Here is a 17,655-nt window from a genome sequence, read left to right on the forward strand (position 1 = left end):
AGTAAGGTAGCTAATGTGCCCAGCACCTATATTCAGGATGGGCACTAGGACTGGATGTCAGACCTTGTGCCTCCTTTTTTAGTGGCCTCTGTCTGAGGTCATAGTGCTCGAGGGTGTTTTCTTTTGGTGCCTGAACCAACACCGCGTTCCATACCCCTGTATTTATATTCAGTGTGTCCTGGAAACGAGACAGAAGTTTGACTTCAGTTATATCAGCTCCCATGATTGAAAATAGTGGCAAAATATAATTGCTGGTATTACTGCATTTTCTAGCTTAGAACCTTTCATTAAGGGGATAGTGTTGCCTTGGTGATGCTTTTTGGAGAAGGGAGAGCGTTCATAAATTTACTTATTTGACAGGAGAATGAGTCAGTGTTAAATCACCTTGTGTGTTGTACTATTTGCTTATTCTACAAACTGTCAAACCTGGATGTCATCGTGGGGTTTTAATTAGCTGGATTAAAATACAGCTTACACTGAAAAATGGAATATGCATAAGATAAGAAAGGCTATAAGAAGATGATAGGGAACCTTTCAGATCTTTCCCAAGTAAGACTCCAAACACTAATATAATCTATTTGGTTTTTAGGTGGACTATTTGTGCTCGTGTTACCAACAAAAGTCAGATCCGTACCTGGAGCAATTCCCGAGGGGAAGGGAAGCTTTTCTCTATAGAACTAGTTGATGAGAGTGTGAGTATCTGTCAAGTGGGGAAAGAGGAGTCTTCGACTCTGAGAAACAGAGGGCCCATCTCTGTGCAGGCCTGTGAGGTGAAAAACAATAGTAAGCCAAGAAGAAACACGATTCTTCTTGTTTTTCTTCTATTGTAGTCTTCTGATGCTGTCTGGGGGCAAAGGGTTAAAGTCATAAATAAAATCATTGATCTCAAACGAAAGCATTTGTTGCAGTAGAAATTAGTTTTCTAAAGGTAAGTAGCCTCACGGGCAGGAGAAACCAGAGACACTGTCTGACTTGCTGGCAGGCTTAGTCGAAGCCCCAGGGGGTTATATCTGCTTAGGAGCCAAGTGGAGCTTTGGGCCACAGCAGAAGGCATGCAGCAGCCTTGATATGTGATAAGTGATCAGTTTTGTGGGAGATGGATTCTGGCTGTGCAGACACTATATGCTTTTCTTTTTTTTTTTTTTTAAAAATAAATTTATTTATTTATTTTTGGCTGCGTTGAGTCTTCACTGCTGCACACGGGCTTTCTCTAATTGCGGCGAGCGGGGGCTACTCTTGGTTGCGGTGCACAGGCTTCTCATTGCCGTGGCTTCTTTTGTTGCGGAGCACGGGCTCTAGGCGCGCGGGCTCAGTAGTTGTGGCGCACGGGCTTAGTTGCTTTGCAGTATGTGGGATCTTCCCAGACCAGGGATCGAACCCTTGTTCCCTGCATTGGCAGGCGGATTCTCAACCACTGTGCCACCAGGGAAGTCCCTCTATATGCTTTTCTTAAACAAGACCAAACCATGATGAAGAGACAAAAAATCCACGTTGTGGAGTCTCCACAAAGTCTTGTCATGCTATTTCTCTGTCCATTAGTTTTGTTTATAACTCCTAATGTATACTTCAAGCATTCTTTTCAAACTGCTGCATATTTCCTATTTGTTCAAACCTCTAACAGGGCCGAAAAAAACAGTTGGTTTGTTTTTATTTTTTTGTTTGTTTTTGGAAGATGGGATAATACCCTAAAATGTATTGACTGTGAGGGCAGAATCGGTGTCAGAACCTAATTTTTTTTTTACCAAATTATTGGTCTCATCTGTCATTTGGCTAAAAATTCAGCTGTTAATTTAAGTTTCTTCTCCATCTGTAGCATTTTGACTGATGGAAAAGTAAAAGTGAAAATCCAATCACAAGCAACTTGAAAGTATGACTTGTTTTTAACATTTTTGGCAGTGACTCCTGAGTATGAAGTAATTCCTTGCTGGGTGCAAACATGAGGGAAACTGGTGAATCACAGTGGCTCAGCACACTTCCCTGGGGGCTTCAGTCGTGTCACTCAGTGTTCGAAAATTTTTATTTATTTTTAAATTTTTTTAGGTTTCTAACTTGAGGTTAATGAAGCACAGTAACGGAATCAACCAGTTAAACTTGGGTTGTTTCATTAGGGTTACTAACTTGAATATGTGACTGTGAACTGTGTGTTTCTGGGGTGACTGTGCTACTGCTTTAAAGATGTCGTTTTGACACTAAGATGTCCTGTTTTTCACTGGTAAAACTTGAACTCCCCAATTCTAACCTGTTCTCGCACGCTTCTGCAGGGCGAAATCAGAGTGACTGCTTTCAATGAGCAAGTGGACAAGTTCTTTCCTCTTATTGATGTGAACAAGGTACAGTAGCATGGAGTCTAGAACGGGAACAGCCAAGCGGCGGGGTGAGGGGGTGCTGTCTGTTGGAGAGCTATGTGATCTGTAAAGGGTTTTTATATCCGATTTGATGGCCTATCCCACGTTCCATAGCTTGGCCTCTTTTACAGGTCTATTACTTCTCTAAAGGCACCCTGAAGATTGCCAACAAACAATTCACAGCCGTCAAAAACGACTATGAGATGACCTTCAATAATGAGACTTCTGTCATGCCCTGTGAAGATGGTCATCATTTACCCACAGTTCAGTTTGATTTCACAGGGATTGGTGACCTAGAGAGCAAGTCTAAAGACTCACTTGTAGGTAAGTATGTGTGTGAGAATGAAGAGAGTGGTGATTATTAGTTGTGTTTGCAACATACAGGGGAGGCATGAGACTTCAGTGCTTGCTGTCCAACCTCTGGTCATGCTGTAGTGGGAGCCTTGACCATCTCTTGCTAAAACGTTGTGCCTGTGTTTTAGACGTAATTGGAATCTGCAAGAGCTATGAAGATGTCACTAAAATCACAGTGAAGTCTAACAACAGAGAAGTCTCTAAGAGGAATATCTATTTGATGGACATGTCAGGGAAAGTGGTGAATGCTACTCTGTGGGGAGAAGATGTGAGTACCCGCGTTGAGTGGTCAGAGCATGTGCAGAGAGGCGAAGACGTAAAGAGCTTCCAGGGTGGTGGTCTTGCCCCGGAAGCTGTGGGGCTTTGGCCGTGTCGGCTGTGTAGACCCTTCCTAATGAAGGGTTGGACTATCTGGGGAGTATTTGAAAACATTTATTTGATTTACTTCTGTGAGATTTGCTATGATTTAGATTTTACATAGTGAAACGCTCTTTCCTCTAATTCTCGATTAGTTTTGATGTATCTCTGAGCAGATTCTTGTGTGTGAGGTTCTCTTGTATAGATTCCATGTGCCATTTATTGCATTCACTCTGCTGTTGGCTGTTTCCTTTGTTTTCTGTAAAAATGTTCTGTGCGTTCTTCCTGCTACTGACAATTGTTTGTATTTGTTTGTTGTCTTTGTTGTTATGCAGGCTGATAGATTTGATGGTTCTAGACAACCCGTGATGGCTATCAGAGGAGCGAGAGTTTCTGATTTTGGTGGCCGGAGCCTCTCTGTACTGTCTTCAAGTACCGTCATTGTGAACCCTGACATCCCAGAGGCCTACAAGCTTCGTGGATGGTAGGTTTTATGGGGCTAAACACAAGGGTTATTTGAGCCTTAGTTTGGAGAAGAGCTGGTTCTTTTGGTTCCCACGATCGGTATATGAGCTGTCTGCCAAGCAGAGAGCTTCGTTTCTGAGCGGAGCAGTGCCTGTATTTCTTGGAGACAGTGTGCCTTCTGAGAGGATGGCTCTAAAGCCCTTCAACTGACAGACCTGTAATCCCATGACAAACCTGGAGAGTCGCAGGGAGCAATTAGGACGGGAACGCTGCCTGCCGACCTTGATCCTGTGAAGCAGGTGAGGCCGGCGGTAGCAGCTGTATGGTGAAGCTCTGTGAGCGGCGGCGTCATTCTTTTCATGACTCAAAGCTGTGGGCTTCTGCAGCGTCGGGGGAGAGAGTGCTTCTTGCTCCGTCCAGTCTCTGGTGCCGATTGCATCTTCTAGTATGTATTCACTGGACTCTGATCAAGTGCGGTGGGCACAATGGGCCTTTGTGGGCATCGCGTTGTTATTCATGGAGCACTCGGGGGATGAGGAGAGCCTACTAAGATCTCCTCGCTATGTCTAGCTGTTTAGGGTGTTAAAACTCTGCCTTAAAAGAGCACTTCAAACTGAAGCGTGGTATGCAAGCATTGATGTGGTCAGGGAAAGCCCTGGAACTAGCTTGAGCTTAAATACTTTGTGTAGCTGCGGTCACACGAGGGAGTCTTAGGGTTTGAGTGACTAAGGAATTAGCTCATATTACATACTCCCCACTTTCGTTTGAGCCTCATGTGAACCAGTTGCACTAGTATTTGAATAGTTTCATGACATATCTACTGGCATGACCATGTCACTTAAGCCAGCCTTGTGCATGTGGTCCCTGTGGATCTGTATTTAACTCTTCTGGTAGCTGGCATTGCATTGTAAGGGAAGGCCCATTCGTTAATAACCTGACCAGACGTAATCACAGCTTTGGTTTGTTCTTATTGCTTGATTTCCTTTCAGGCTCTGGAGCTCGACATCAGTTTAATTGCGTGCCCACATTAAGGTCTTCATATTTTTCTTGTCGATAACTGTGATCCCAGTCAACATAAAAAGACATGGCTGCCTCTAGACTAAAAGAACTTGGCATTGATCAAAGAGAAGCCCAGTGTACACGTCCCACCTAGGCAAGGACTGGAGATGTTTAGATCTTGGTTGCAACGATGTGGAGTTTTTACTGTAAGAAGGGCTGCCTCTCTCCTTGCTCTGTTGACTCCGGATAGCTGTCTTCGGTGGCAAATGTCTCCTTGGAGTTTTTGAAACCGTAAACTCATGTAGCTAGTTGTGGTGAAACAGATTTATGGACCTTGCTGTGCCTCTGTGACAGATTTAGCCGCTGATCTGACAGAACAAAAAGGCAATTGTCTGTAGCTTAGGGCAGCATCCATTCTGTTCCACGCTCTCTTTTTAAGGAGCCTGTTCTGTATGTGGTTACTTCTAGTTACCCTCCTTTTGGGTGACATTGGCATGTTTTTAATCTCAGACTGACTCTTCCCTGCCACAAGTATGTTTCTGAGACACTTCCTCTCGGGCCCCCTTTCCTTCATATTAGCTGATATGTGATCAAGAAATGTAATCAATTTTATAATAATTTAACATAAATTAATTTCAACTTTAATAACGGCATAAATGGGACTTCCCTGGCGGCGCGCCCAGTGGTTAAGAATCTGCCTTCCAATGCAGGGGACGTGGGTTCGATCTCTGGTCCAGGAAGATCCCACATGCCGCGGAGCAACTAAGCCCGTGCGCCACAACTACTGAGCCTGCACTCTAGAGCCCGTGAGCCACAACTACTGAGCCCGCGTGCCACAACTACTGAAGCCCGTGCGCCTAGAGCCTGTGCTCTGCAAAAGGAGAAGCCACAGCAATGAGAAGCCTGCGCACCACAACAAAGAGTAGCCCCCGCTCGCTGCAACTAGAGAAAGCCCCCGTGCAGCAACAAAGACCCAACACAGCCAAAAATAAAATTAAAAAAAGAAAATAACTTAAAAAATATATATATATATGTGTGTGTGTATATATATATATATATATATATATATATATAGGCATGAGTAAAATCTCGCTAGGAAGGTAAATCTACAAGGAAACAGATAAATACCTTCTAATAAATTACTTTGAATCATATAATCCTTTGAAATTATATCAGGCTTAAAAGATCTTTCACCATGGGAACACTTTTTGCTACCCTGTTAAAATATGTCAACTGTCCCCTTCTATCCTGATGCATTTCAGTGATGATAAAAATGCAGCTGCTGAGCAAGAATGAGCATCAGTAGCCCAAAGAACTATACCACAGCTCTCCATTGTTGCTTTTTTTGTTGTTGACTTTCTGGGTTACTGTTTTTAGGCCTTGGGCCCTCCGGCCAGCGTTGATATGCAAGGCTCATTTAAGAAAAGTTTCTGTGGTAGTTGGGCACTGTCTTTCTTGACCACTGGGGGGCATCAGAGCAATTGAGATAAAAAAGAGGTCATTCCATTTCTTCAGTAGACTTAAGATACAATGAGGAAGATAGTACCATCAGCTCACTTGGCCATGACCTGTGAAAGTTGGGTGGGGGGGCTTCCCTGGTGGCGCAGTGGTTAAGAATCCGCCTGCCAATGCAGAGGATGCGGGTTCGAGCCCTGGTCCGGGAAGATCCCACATGCCGTGGAGCAACTAAGCCCATGCGCCACAACTACTGAGGCTGCTCTAGAGACCGTGAGCCACAACTGCTGAGCCTGCGTGTCACAACTGCTGAGCCTGCATGCCACAACTACTGAAGCCCGCGTGCCACAACTACTGAAGCCCGCACACCTAGAACCCGTGCTCCGCAACAAGAGAAGCCACCACGGTAAGAAGCCCACATACTGCAACGAAGAGTAGCCCGCGCTCGCCGCAACTAGAGAAAGCCCGCGCAACGAAGACCCAGCGCAGCCAAAAAAAAAAAAAGAAAGAAAGAAAGAAAAAAAAGTTGGATGGGGAGTGGATAGCCCGTATATAACATGTAGGAGCAAGTATCATATTCAGTAAGCATATATAGTGCCTGTTATTCTTTGTTTTTCAGGTTTGACTCGGAAGGACAAGCCTTAGCTGGCGTTTCCATCTCTGATCTAAAGAGTGGAGGAATAGGAGGGAGCAACACCAACTGGAAAACTTTATATGAGGTTAAATCAGAGAACTTGGGCCAAGGTGACAAGGTATCTGCATTCCTAACTTTCTTCACAAAAGCATGTAAAATGTGCGAGACAATAGTTTTCAGATCCCAGTTCTGGTACCAGCTGTTAGACCTTAATTCAGAGCTATGAGTCTTACCTGGGGCTCTGCCCAGAGCATGGCGTGATGGTTGAGGATCCCAGCCAGAATGAAGGAGCTGTGCTTTCTAACAGGAGTATGTTACATCCCTCGGGTAGGTTGAGGCAGAAAGATGTTCAAGCTTTGACTTAGAGAGGTGTGTAGTTCTCAGAGGGATCTTAGCGAAGTGGTAGTAATCAGGTTGTGTATTTTATGAACTGCCTTCGGGTCCATATTTCTTTTCTCTGATTGTTCCTGCAAACTGAAATGCCCGTATATGAAGAAGGTGGCTTTTGAGATTATAGCTCACACCGAGCATTAGTCAGTCTCAGCATCAGACATCGGGCGGTTCACATGTGCCCTCACTGGCTGTAGAATATTAACGTCTCGTGGGCTGAGCACTGCTGGTATTCTCTGACAAGAATGGCTCTGGTATTTGACTTTAGTTGCAACTTCCCTTTCAATGTTTGTATTTAATGACCCTCCTCCCATCTTAATCTAAACCTGTATTCTGTCAGCAGTTCAATATTTAAATCATTTATTTCTCCTTTATGCTCCCCAAACCAGTAATTCCTGCTTTATTATTTTCATATTATACAATATAGTTTTTATTCCTTACTGTCTCATTTCGCTATACTCTCTTATTCATCATTGTCAATGACTGCAATTCATAATGCTGTTATACAGCATCCTGAGAATGAAACATTGGACAGATCTGTGTCTCTTGTCAACCAGTTTCTTTCTTAGATCTAGGGGTAGACAGTATGTAACAAGAAATCAGGCCTAGAGAATACCTGTTCGCACCCAAACTTTCAAGTCACACTTTGAATCTGGACCTTACCTGGAAATACAGAAACACCCTTTAGGCATTCTCCTCAGAGACTCCCCTTCTCTAGGGCCTTTTAGAGTGAGGATTTGCCCGGACTCTTTAAACATCCACCATATTGTTTTGCCTCTTCTGTTCTGAAACATCAGGAAGCCCCAGAGGCTGCTGACCTGGCCCTGAATTGAGTACACCCAGAGGGAACTGCTTGCCCCCCAAAATTATTCATCCCGTATCCTTTCCATGAGAGTTAAAAGGCAAAGCAAATAGCCACATAAAGCCCATGCACATGACTTGGCCCTTGCTACACTTACTTATCAGGGACGACTCCACTTTGAAGACACTTGTTCAGTCTTTTTGCATTCTAAATTTGATGACTTAGACCAGGGGTTCACAAACAGGCCCACGGGCCATATCCAGCCTGCTGCCTGTTGTAAATACAAGTGCACTGAAACCAGCCACCCGCTCTCATCTCCGTACTGTCTGTGGACGATCTTGCACCACAGCAGCAGGGTGAGTGGCTGCAACAAAGACTGTGACCCAATGGCTTGTAAAGCCTGAATTAGTTACTGTCTAGCTTTTTACAGAAAAAGCTTGCTGACACCTGGCCAAATAAAGTTGAATATAGACGCTAGAAATCATTGCTGTTGTTTTTTTGTTTTTGTTTTTGTTTTTTTTAAGAAATTCACGTTCTTTTATTTATTTATTTATTTATTTATGACTGTGTTGAGTCTTCGTTTCTGTGCGAGGGCTTTCTCTAGTTGCGGCAAGTGGGGACCACTCTTCATCGCGGTGCGCGGGCCTCTCACCATCGCGGCCTCTCTTGTTGCGCAGCACAGGTTCCAGACGCGCAGGCTCAGTAGTCGTGGCTCACGGGCCTAGCCGCTCTGCGGCATGTGGGATCTTCCCAGACCAGGGCTCGAACCCGTGTCCCCTGCATTGGCAGGCAGATTCTCAACCACTGCGCCACCAGGGAAGCCCCATTGCTGTTGTTTTTAATGTGGGCGGAATGGTTGAACATAACTGTGCTAGATTTTACTGCATTCCTCTGTATTTCCTGGTTCTGTTACCTTTGGAGGGTCAGAGGAACAGGAGGAACAAGTCTTTGTCTCTTGAAGTCTTTGTCTTTCATATAATCTGTTTCAGTTTTAATCAATTTAGTCTAATTTAGAATTAATTCTTTTATTGTTAAGGAATAATATGCTTTATAACTTGGTTTATTACCTTCATGGGTTTTATAATCAGCACAAGTGACTTCTAAAAATGTAGGATGAATTATTCCGAGTAATCACATTGTGATCATGAGAATTAGAATATGTAAACACTTACTCCTCATGTGTAAGGGCAAGTCCAGTCCTGAACATAAGCCTGTGCTCTGTGTCTCATGTCACTCTTTTCTCCTGAAGCCCGACTATTTTAGCTCTGTGGCGACAGTGGTGTATCTTCGCAAAGAGAACTGTATGTACCAGGCCTGCCCAACTCAGGACTGCAATAAGAAAGTGATTGATCAACAGAATGGATTGTACCGCTGCGAAAAGTGTGACAGTGAATTTCCCAATTTCAAGTACCGCATGATCCTGTCAGTAAGTAGAATGGGTGGATGAGGACCACTGTGGTGTTTCTTGAGTCCGTACCATATGCCTGGCACTGTCTCTTAGTTCAGGCTTTCAAATTGTCTGGGATGCCAGCAGTGACTGAGAGCTGTCTTATGGAGTGCCTCCTGGTGACTGAAGGATGTACAATTTAAAATGCAGAGGACTTTGGTGGCTTGTTTAAAACCTTTAGTCCAAAGGCCATTGTGGCTGGAGGGCCACTGAGTCCATTGTGCCCAGATTCTGTGTCTGAAGGAGAGTTTAGCTGGGCTGTGTCCCCACTGAGATCTGAAATCCCACATCCACACCACATCGTGTTCCTGCTGTGATCCAGACCTACATTTTGAACTTCTTTCTTGGATGCTTTTTACATTCTTTGGAAAGAATATGGCATATATAGTGGAAATGGGTTTTTTCCCTAGAAATTATTTTAATGAGTAGAAAAAGTTAATCTCCCAGTCTCCTTAGTGTGTCTTCCTTTTATTATTTCTTTGCTGAAATAACATAGAGTTGTGTTTTTTAGGTAAATATTGCTGATTTTCAAGAGAATCAGTGGGTCACATGTTTCCAGGAGTCTGCAGAGGCCATCCTTGGACAAAGCACTGCTTATCTTGGGGAGTTAAAAGAGAAGGTCAGCCGCGTCTTGTATCATTACTGTAATAGTTCCCATGCTGTAACACTTACCCATTTTTTGCTCTTTAATATTTTTTGGTTTGTTGCTTTTGGGTGTTGTATAGTTTCTCACTGATGATTATTTGAGAGCTCATCCGATTCTGTCTAATTGTGTCCACCTTGGATGTGCTAACAATGAGGCATGAAGTAGTGTCTATAAAATGCTTTAAAAACAGCACTTTCCAGCATTTTTTTCTCCTGTTACTGTTAGCACACCAAGAGTTGGTGTGCCTGCAATCACTTGAGATCTGGAAGGTGTCTTCTGAAATAAGCTGAAGTACAGATGTGCCTTTTTTTTTTTTTTTTTTTTTGAGTCTGTGTTGGACTTGAAGTCCATTATGGTTTATCCATTAGGGTTTATCCCGGGACATTGAATAGTTCCCTGTGTTACAGTAAGACCTTGTTATCCATTCTGAATGTAATAGTTTACATCTACTAACCCCAAACTCCCAGTCCATCCCTCTCCCCCCACCTCTCCCCACCTTGGTAACCACAAGTCTGTTCTCTGTGTCTGTGAATCTGTTTCTGCTTTGTAGATAGGTTCATTTGTGTGATATTTTAGATTCCACATGTATGGTATTTGTCTTTCTTTTTCTGACTTATTTAGTATAATAATCTCTAGTTGCATCCATGTTGCTGCAAATGGCATTATTTCGTTCTTTTTTATGGCTGAGTAGTATTCCATTGTGTATATGTACCACATCTTTATCCATTCCAGATGTGCCTTTTTAATGTAATAAACAGTTTTCTGAAAAGTTGAGTCAAATCCTCGTTTAAATTCACGTATAAGGTACTTGCTTATTTCATGTTGTCAGATGGAATTCTTACGAAGTAGCTTTCTTTCATAAGATAACTTTCTCCATTTCATTTTTGTAAATTAGTATTTTCACATATTAGTTTTATTTAATTCAGGGAATAGATTACTAATTATCCTAAACTTATGAAAGGTACTTGCTCAGATAAAACTTGTAAAGACCAATAAAAGCTATATTTTCTGGGCCACACAAATTAGCATCTATCTGTAGATTTTTTTCCCCTGTTTTCCTCCAAATCGGTTAGGATACTTATAAAAGCCACTAACAAAAAAAGGATTTGTCTTTTGTTTTGGTGTGTGTGTGTTTTTCTTTTCTGTTTTCTCTTCTGTCCGTTTGGCTCTGCCCCTGTGTCTCTTTGAAATTGTCCATGAGCTCACTAAAAATAATCCCAACAAACCCTTTTACAGAAATAACTGGAATTGACTTTAAAGTATGATGGTATCTTTTATCTGTTTTGCCTGGTTCTCTATTTTCATACCAGATTTTAAGGCTTGAGGCAGCCTTTCAGGATTTTTTATGAGCTTATTACATTTGGCTGGTTTCACTGCCAGTGAATGAGGACATATAGAAATTCTTTCCTCAGGAACCATGATATTCTTGGAGTATGCGCTCCATGCTTTCACTGATCTTGAAAGAATGATGGCAGCTGGTATGATTTTCTGAAGGTTTAACACATTGTTTTATTTACATACCCGAAAGCCTGAGGACTTTGTGTGTGTGTGTGTAGTAACCTTTACACAAAACAGTTCTATATATAATAAAGCTATTTTCATGTTTCAAGTGGCTTGCAAAGAACTCTTTTTTAAAAAGTTCCTGTACATTTATTTTATGCATATTTATATAAAATGCTTTCTCTGATCCCTCTGTTTACCAGACTTTTTTTTTTTTAATTCAGAAGCTTAATCAAATAGTATTTGAGGGGCCAGAGAAAGAGGGAGAGAGGAGTATCGTTTTTAAACTTTTTCCCTAACCTTTGCCTACTTTTCCTGTCTTCCTCACTTCCTCACCAAATCCATAGCTGTAAATCCAGAGGCTGAAATAATGCATATGAAAACTTGAACTTTTTTCTGAGTGTGTCCTCCCATTCTTAATTTGTGATGAAGATAGGAGCCTCAGATGTATTCCATCACAGACTTTTAAAGTTTAGAAATGTGTTTCCTAAGAGTGTTTCAGTTTTTTTTTATTGTGGTAAAATATACATAAAATTTACCATTTTAACCATTTTTAAGTGTAAGTTCAGTGGCATTAAATACGTTCACATTGTTGCACAACCATCACCGTCATCAAGCTCGAGAACTTTTTCATCCTCCTAAGCCGAAACTCTGGACCCATTAAACACTAACTCTCCACTGCCCCTGGCAGCCATCATTCCACTTTCCGTCCCTATGAATTTGAGTACTCCAGGTAGAGTATTTTAATTTTTAATAAAATTCTACCTAAACAGTTTTATGTGATGAAATGTCACCTTAGTCATTCCTAAGAAATTTTAAACCACTGGGGGTGATCATTTTCTCAAGGATTTTCCTCAAAGTCTTTTCAGAAATCTTACGGACATTTTCAGATGGTCTGGTAGTTTCCATGCCTACAGTTTTACGTTTGTTTTTGCAGAACGAGCAAGCATTTGAGGAAGTTTTCCAGAATGCCAACTTTAGATCTTTTACATTCAGGATCAGGGTCAAATTGGAGACTTACAATGTAAGTAACATCACCCAAGGTGCAGGAGGGTTAGCAGTGGGGAACTGCTGTTTGTCACCCCCAGCAACATTATAGTGTTAACTGTCAGTTCCTTGCTTACTGTGTTCCAGACACAACACTAAGCACCCTGCATTTATTACGCATTGAATCTTCCCAGCACTGGGGTACCAAGCATCATCCTGTTTTCAGATGAGGAAACAGACTTAAAGAGAGGTTAAGGGTCTCGTCCAGTGTCAACATCCAGAGAAAAAATGCTATGTGGCCTTTTTTTTGGCTGTGCCGTGCGGCAAGCCAGATCTTAGTTTCCCCAGGGATCAAACCTGTGCCCCCTGCATTGGGAGTGCGGAGTCTTAACCACTGGACCTCCAGGGAAGTCCCCCTGTGTGGCCTTTTCAGTTAAAACGTGGGGTTTTTTGGTTTGTGTCCCAACAAAATGGACTCACATCTTCCACATGGTTTGGGTTCTAAAGTCAGTATGTGAAACAAAGACCATATGTAGTTAAAATTACCTTGAAAAGTCCTTAAATTGCTCATAACATCATACGGTTGTAAAGTCATGATGAAACAGCCTTTATTGAGTACTTACTATCTGCCAGATACTGTTCTACACTCTTTACATACATTGTCTCGCTTCATCCTGGCAGTAACCCTATGTGTAGAAACTATTGTTAGCCCCGTTTTCACCAGCAAAAAAATGTAGGCATACGGAGAATGAGTAACTTGCCTAAATTCATATGCTAGCAAGTGGCAGAGCTAATAATGGCACACAGGCAGTCCAACCTCAGAGCTTTGCTCTCAACCATGCTTAGAAATACGACTGGGTTTAGTCAGTACAGAGCACACTGTAGTGTGTGAGCCCCTGAGCTGGCCTCACCCTGTTCTGCCTCTGCAGGCAACGTCCAACCTAGTGAACCGGCGAGGGGAGAGAATTCAGAAAACTTCTCTGCTTGCCTCAGGGTTTACTCGTTCTGTTTTATTGTCAGACCTTAACCCTAATAACTGCTGATAGCTGTGCTTGGTTTTGTGAGCGTTAAATGAGACAGGGACTCCAGATGTCAGTGATACGATGTCAGGGTGGTGTCGGGAGGGAGGGATGGAAGGGTTGCTTGGTCCCTGAGTGGTGTGGACAGTGGAGGTGAAGGGCAGCGAGGTCGCCTCTCTCAGGGCTGAGGGGGGCCCACGGCAGGCCTCCCTCCTCTGCCGCGGGTGCTTCTCTCCCCACAGTCCCTGCTTTCAGAGCCAGCTGTGTGGCTTTAGGAAGTCACTGTCTTCTCTGGGCTCCTGTTTCCCCCTCTGTAAAGAGAATAAATTGAACTTCATGAGCCCTCTAAGGTCCATCGCACTTGGAGTCTAGGTTCCTGAGTGGGAGCACGAGCAACAGGTGGAAGGGGTCTGTAGCGAAGGGAGGCCTTTGTCCACTCTCCCGGCCCCAGAAACTCTGCCCTGGGCTCTCACCATCATTGTTTCTTTATCAGAATGACAGAACTCTGAACCCAGCGTGTCTTTGTGATTTCTCCTGCTGGGATCATTGAAACCATGGCCCCATGGCCACAGGCTTTCCTCCATTCACAAATCGCTTTTCTCTTTTCAAAGGATGAGTCTCGAATTAAGGCCACTGTGATGGACGTGAAGCCCGTGGACTACAGAGAATATGGCAGGAGGTTGATCACGAGCATCAGGAGAAACGCCGTGGCGATGTGAGCCGAGCCTGCTGACGGGGCAGGAGTTTGTAGATAGAGGGCTAAAGCGAACTGACCCCCGCCCCCCGACCTCCCCCCCCCGCCCCCCCGCCTGACGACTCCGTTAGCTGCACGGTGCAGAGTGCCTCTCTGTGGGGGACTAAGCCATTGCCTCTTGTGCGCATCTGGGAACCCACTGGCAGCAAAGGGAAATACGCTCGGAGGGCTGTGGTGTAAACCGTGTCAGACCTCGGGGTCAGGTGGCGGGGAGTGTAGTACCAGTCACTCCCTCTGTCTTTAGGCTTTTGTCAGTTCTATTAAGATTTCATTATCTTCAACCAGGAATTATGTCACGAGTAACTGACCGTAAATCTGCAGACAGTGAAATAAATTATGTAAGTAGGGTTTCCACTTCTCCAGTGGTGACACCCCCAGGACTTGGATCCCTTCTCGGGAGGGAGAGCCGAGGAGTGATTGTGCAGCGGAACCTGGGTGTTTCAGTAGGTGTGTCTTCCTGGAATTCAGAGGCTCTCTTTCCAGAGGTGCCACGTAGTTGTTAATGCTTGGAATGGCAATAGGGTAGAATTATTAATCAAAGTCATATCTTTTCTATCTGAAAATATCCTTCCTTCAGGGTCTAATGGACTGAGTCAGATGGGTCTGATATTAATCAAAATTGTCTCTTCTGAGGAAGGCTGATAAGCATTGACTTGCTGTCCCCTAGGGACGTCCAGGCAACTACAGAGCACTGCTTTAGTTTTCCCTTCCGTTAATGTTGCATTTTGGTTGGTATGCCTTTTCCACCTGTACATATTTCTTGCATTTGTATGTTTCTTTTCTTGATTAAAGCTATGTTAAATAGAAGGGATTTTGAAAGGAGAAGCCCTTTGTTTCCATTGCTTTGTTTAATAAACAGTATATTCTCTGCTTGTGAATCCTACTTTCTTTGAATGCAAAGGGCTCTTGTAACTGGAAAGCAATTAATTAGCCTTCATAATAAATGTTCACTGGGGGGAGATGTTAACTCATTACAAACTCGAAGATTAGTCCAAAGCATGGAGATGATTCTTCCTAATGTTTGCAACCCCGAAATGCATCTTTAAAAGAATGAAAATACCAAAAACAAAGAGCCATTGTGCCCTGGAATGCTGATGATCTGGCACTTTGGGATTTTATTGATGTTTACACAGCAGTCTTAACACCAGCCAGGCTTTGAAATGTGAACAGACAGTGAGCTGGTAAGAAAACAGTAATTATGCTACTGGGCTTTTCAGTCGGCAAGAGCATGCCTCCTCTCTGTGTTCCTAATCATATTAATTACCTATCTGCTTGCTGCAGCCCACCGCTTGGCATTTGCTGCGCACCTCTCTCCAAGCATCTAGGCAGCGTCGCAGTCTTCGTGCAGCACCAGGCCCTGGTTTTTAATCTGGGCAAGTGGGGCACGTGGAGGCCCTTGGTGGAGGCGGGCAGTGATCACGTCCTGTCTGTGTCACCCTTAGCTGTCGTCTTTCGGGAGGAACCAGCCGGCGCTAGGCAGGGTGACTCCCATTTCCCAGAACATAGAGCGGCCCTTTCTCAGGCCCACTAATTGAGCACATTCTAGTCTCAGAAGATGGCCACTGGGCTGCACTTGATTCTTTGGCCAAGGCCTCAACGATTTTTATGGAAGCTCCTTTCAGTCTGACCTTGCGTGTGAAGCGCTGACTAGAAAATTATACTCTTCAGCACTCTGGTGGATTGACAAATTGTGGGTTAGAAGTGGCAATCTAGCTTTCAGTCCGGTAATGAGTCTTTTATATCCGCTGCTCCCAGCATTGCCTTCTTTCCCCATCACGGCTTCCACCCCGTGAAGAGCACTGACCAACAGTGCGACCCTGACGCGTCTCTGGAACATTGTACCGGCCGCCACGCATTCTTGATGCCCACGCGGTGACACGAGTACATCTACGCAGATGCGATTAGAAGTCCACAGGGGATGTTCTGAGATAGGGCGGCTCCCTCAAGGGAGGATGTTTAGCAGATTCCCTACTAAAAATCAAATCACCAGTAGCGGAGCATCAGAAATTGTCTCCACTGTTATGCTTTTAAGAGCTTCAGGTCCCTAAAGGTTGCCTAAATAGATTCTGGCCCACAGTTCTTAGAATTCTCTTGGAGATAGTTTACCTCGAAAGGCTGTTCGTGTTCTATTTCTCATCTTTCACTTAGAGATCAATGTTTATTTTGCGTACACCATGACATCAGTGTTAGGCAATTAGGAAAAAATCTAATCATTTCACCTTTATTTTAAATGGCTCTTGGATTCCCTCCAGTCTCATTGTGAAGGAGGCGGGGGGGGGGGGGGGAAGGGTAATAATCTGATTTCTGTCCATATTTTCAGTGTTTTATGCTTTCCATTAAAGCCTTGCTTATCTCCAGTGTGCTTGTTCTGACTTTTTGAACTGCAGGGTTGAAAACTTCCCCTCCCCGACATTTTTTTCCTGAGTGGCCTGTCTTCGAAAAGTATAAATAACATCGATCATGGTGTTTAATACACTAATGAAACCCACGGTTATTGATTATATAATTAATATACTGTCTAAAAGTGAAGTTTGGTGGCCCAGTATATAAAGGTTTATATATTGACGTGTTTCTTTGGCAATATGCCTTCTGAGGTTTTATTTATAGAAAATGAAACTGTTCCATCTCCTTTCCTTGTCACTTGTTAGAAAGCCACTTCTCCCCCCAGTAAACTGATTGTTTCCTTATCTCAAAGAGAGGATTTCCCCCCTCGTACTCCCCCTCCCCTTTTTATGTGGTTTGTTAGCTCTTAGTTTTATAATCCACTCTGCTGGTAGAGTTCTGGCTTTCAGAAACACTTTTGGGAACAATCATTTTTTTCCTCAAAAAAGAGACTTTAGATGTTTAATTTTCATTGTTTTGGAAAAAAAACTCAACTGAGCATGTTTTATTATTAAGCTGATAAGTATTGTTAATGTCAAGGAAAAAAAGGAAAAGAATGGGTACTGTTAGGACCATTGATTATTTCTTAACACAAGTAATCCATGTTCATCGTAGAAAAGTAACCTGCAGACAAGAAAAAACAAAAAACAAAATTGTCCCACCAATCAGCAATAACTGCTTATATAGCTGACTACTTTTCTCTGTGCTTGTATGTGTATATAGTTTTAACTTAAAAATGGGATGATATTATGCATATTATTTTGTAACACTTTGCTCCTAGCACTAAAGGATGGACCTCTTTCCTACTTCAATAAAAATAGATCTGCATTATTTTTTTTAGATCTGCATAATTTTAATTCGTATTTGCCTATATGAACGTGTAAATTTATTGAGCCAATTCACCTACTGGATATGTATATTTTCTAGCTTTTTAAATTTTATTTTTATTGAGATATAATTGGCATATAACATTGTATTAGTTTAGACGTACACATACTTTCTAATTGTTACCATAAACTCAGATTTTGATAGGCAGAAGCATTATCCTTTGTTGCACTGTGAAAATGTGTGCCTTCTCTTCTTGCTCTGTACGTTTCTCTGTGCTTTCTTTGCCTCAGT

At 43.0% G+C, this 17,655-nt stretch overlaps 1 protein-coding gene across 2 annotated transcripts in view; it reads left to right on the forward strand.

The window, feature by feature from the left end:
* RPA1 (replication protein A1) overlaps positions 1-15,024 on the forward strand; it is a 47,854-nt gene extending 32,830 nt beyond the window's left edge. For both annotated transcript variants that reach the window (XM_082443513.1, XM_082443514.1), the window contains 10 exons: positions 590-692; positions 2,262-2,330; positions 2,477-2,669; positions 2,828-2,967; positions 3,392-3,540; positions 6,595-6,727; positions 9,051-9,227; positions 9,760-9,867; positions 12,332-12,418; positions 14,012-15,024. In XM_082443513.1, the coding sequence (XP_082299639.1) occupies positions 590-692; positions 2,262-2,330; positions 2,477-2,669; positions 2,828-2,967; positions 3,392-3,540; positions 6,595-6,727; positions 9,051-9,227; positions 9,760-9,867; positions 12,332-12,418; positions 14,012-14,119 (1,267 nt within the window). In that variant the 3' untranslated portion in view covers positions 14,120-15,024. The remainder of the gene's footprint in view (positions 1-589; positions 693-2,261; positions 2,331-2,476; positions 2,670-2,827; positions 2,968-3,391; positions 3,541-6,594; positions 6,728-9,050; positions 9,228-9,759; positions 9,868-12,331; positions 12,419-14,011) is intronic.
* Positions 15,025-17,655: the final 2,631 nt, after the last annotated feature.

The sequence above is a fragment of the Balaenoptera physalus genome (genome assembly GCF_965194825.1).
Source record: "Balaenoptera physalus genome assembly, chromosome: 20".
NCBI classification, from domain to species: domain Eukaryota; kingdom Metazoa; phylum Chordata; class Mammalia; order Artiodactyla; family Balaenopteridae; genus Balaenoptera; species Balaenoptera physalus.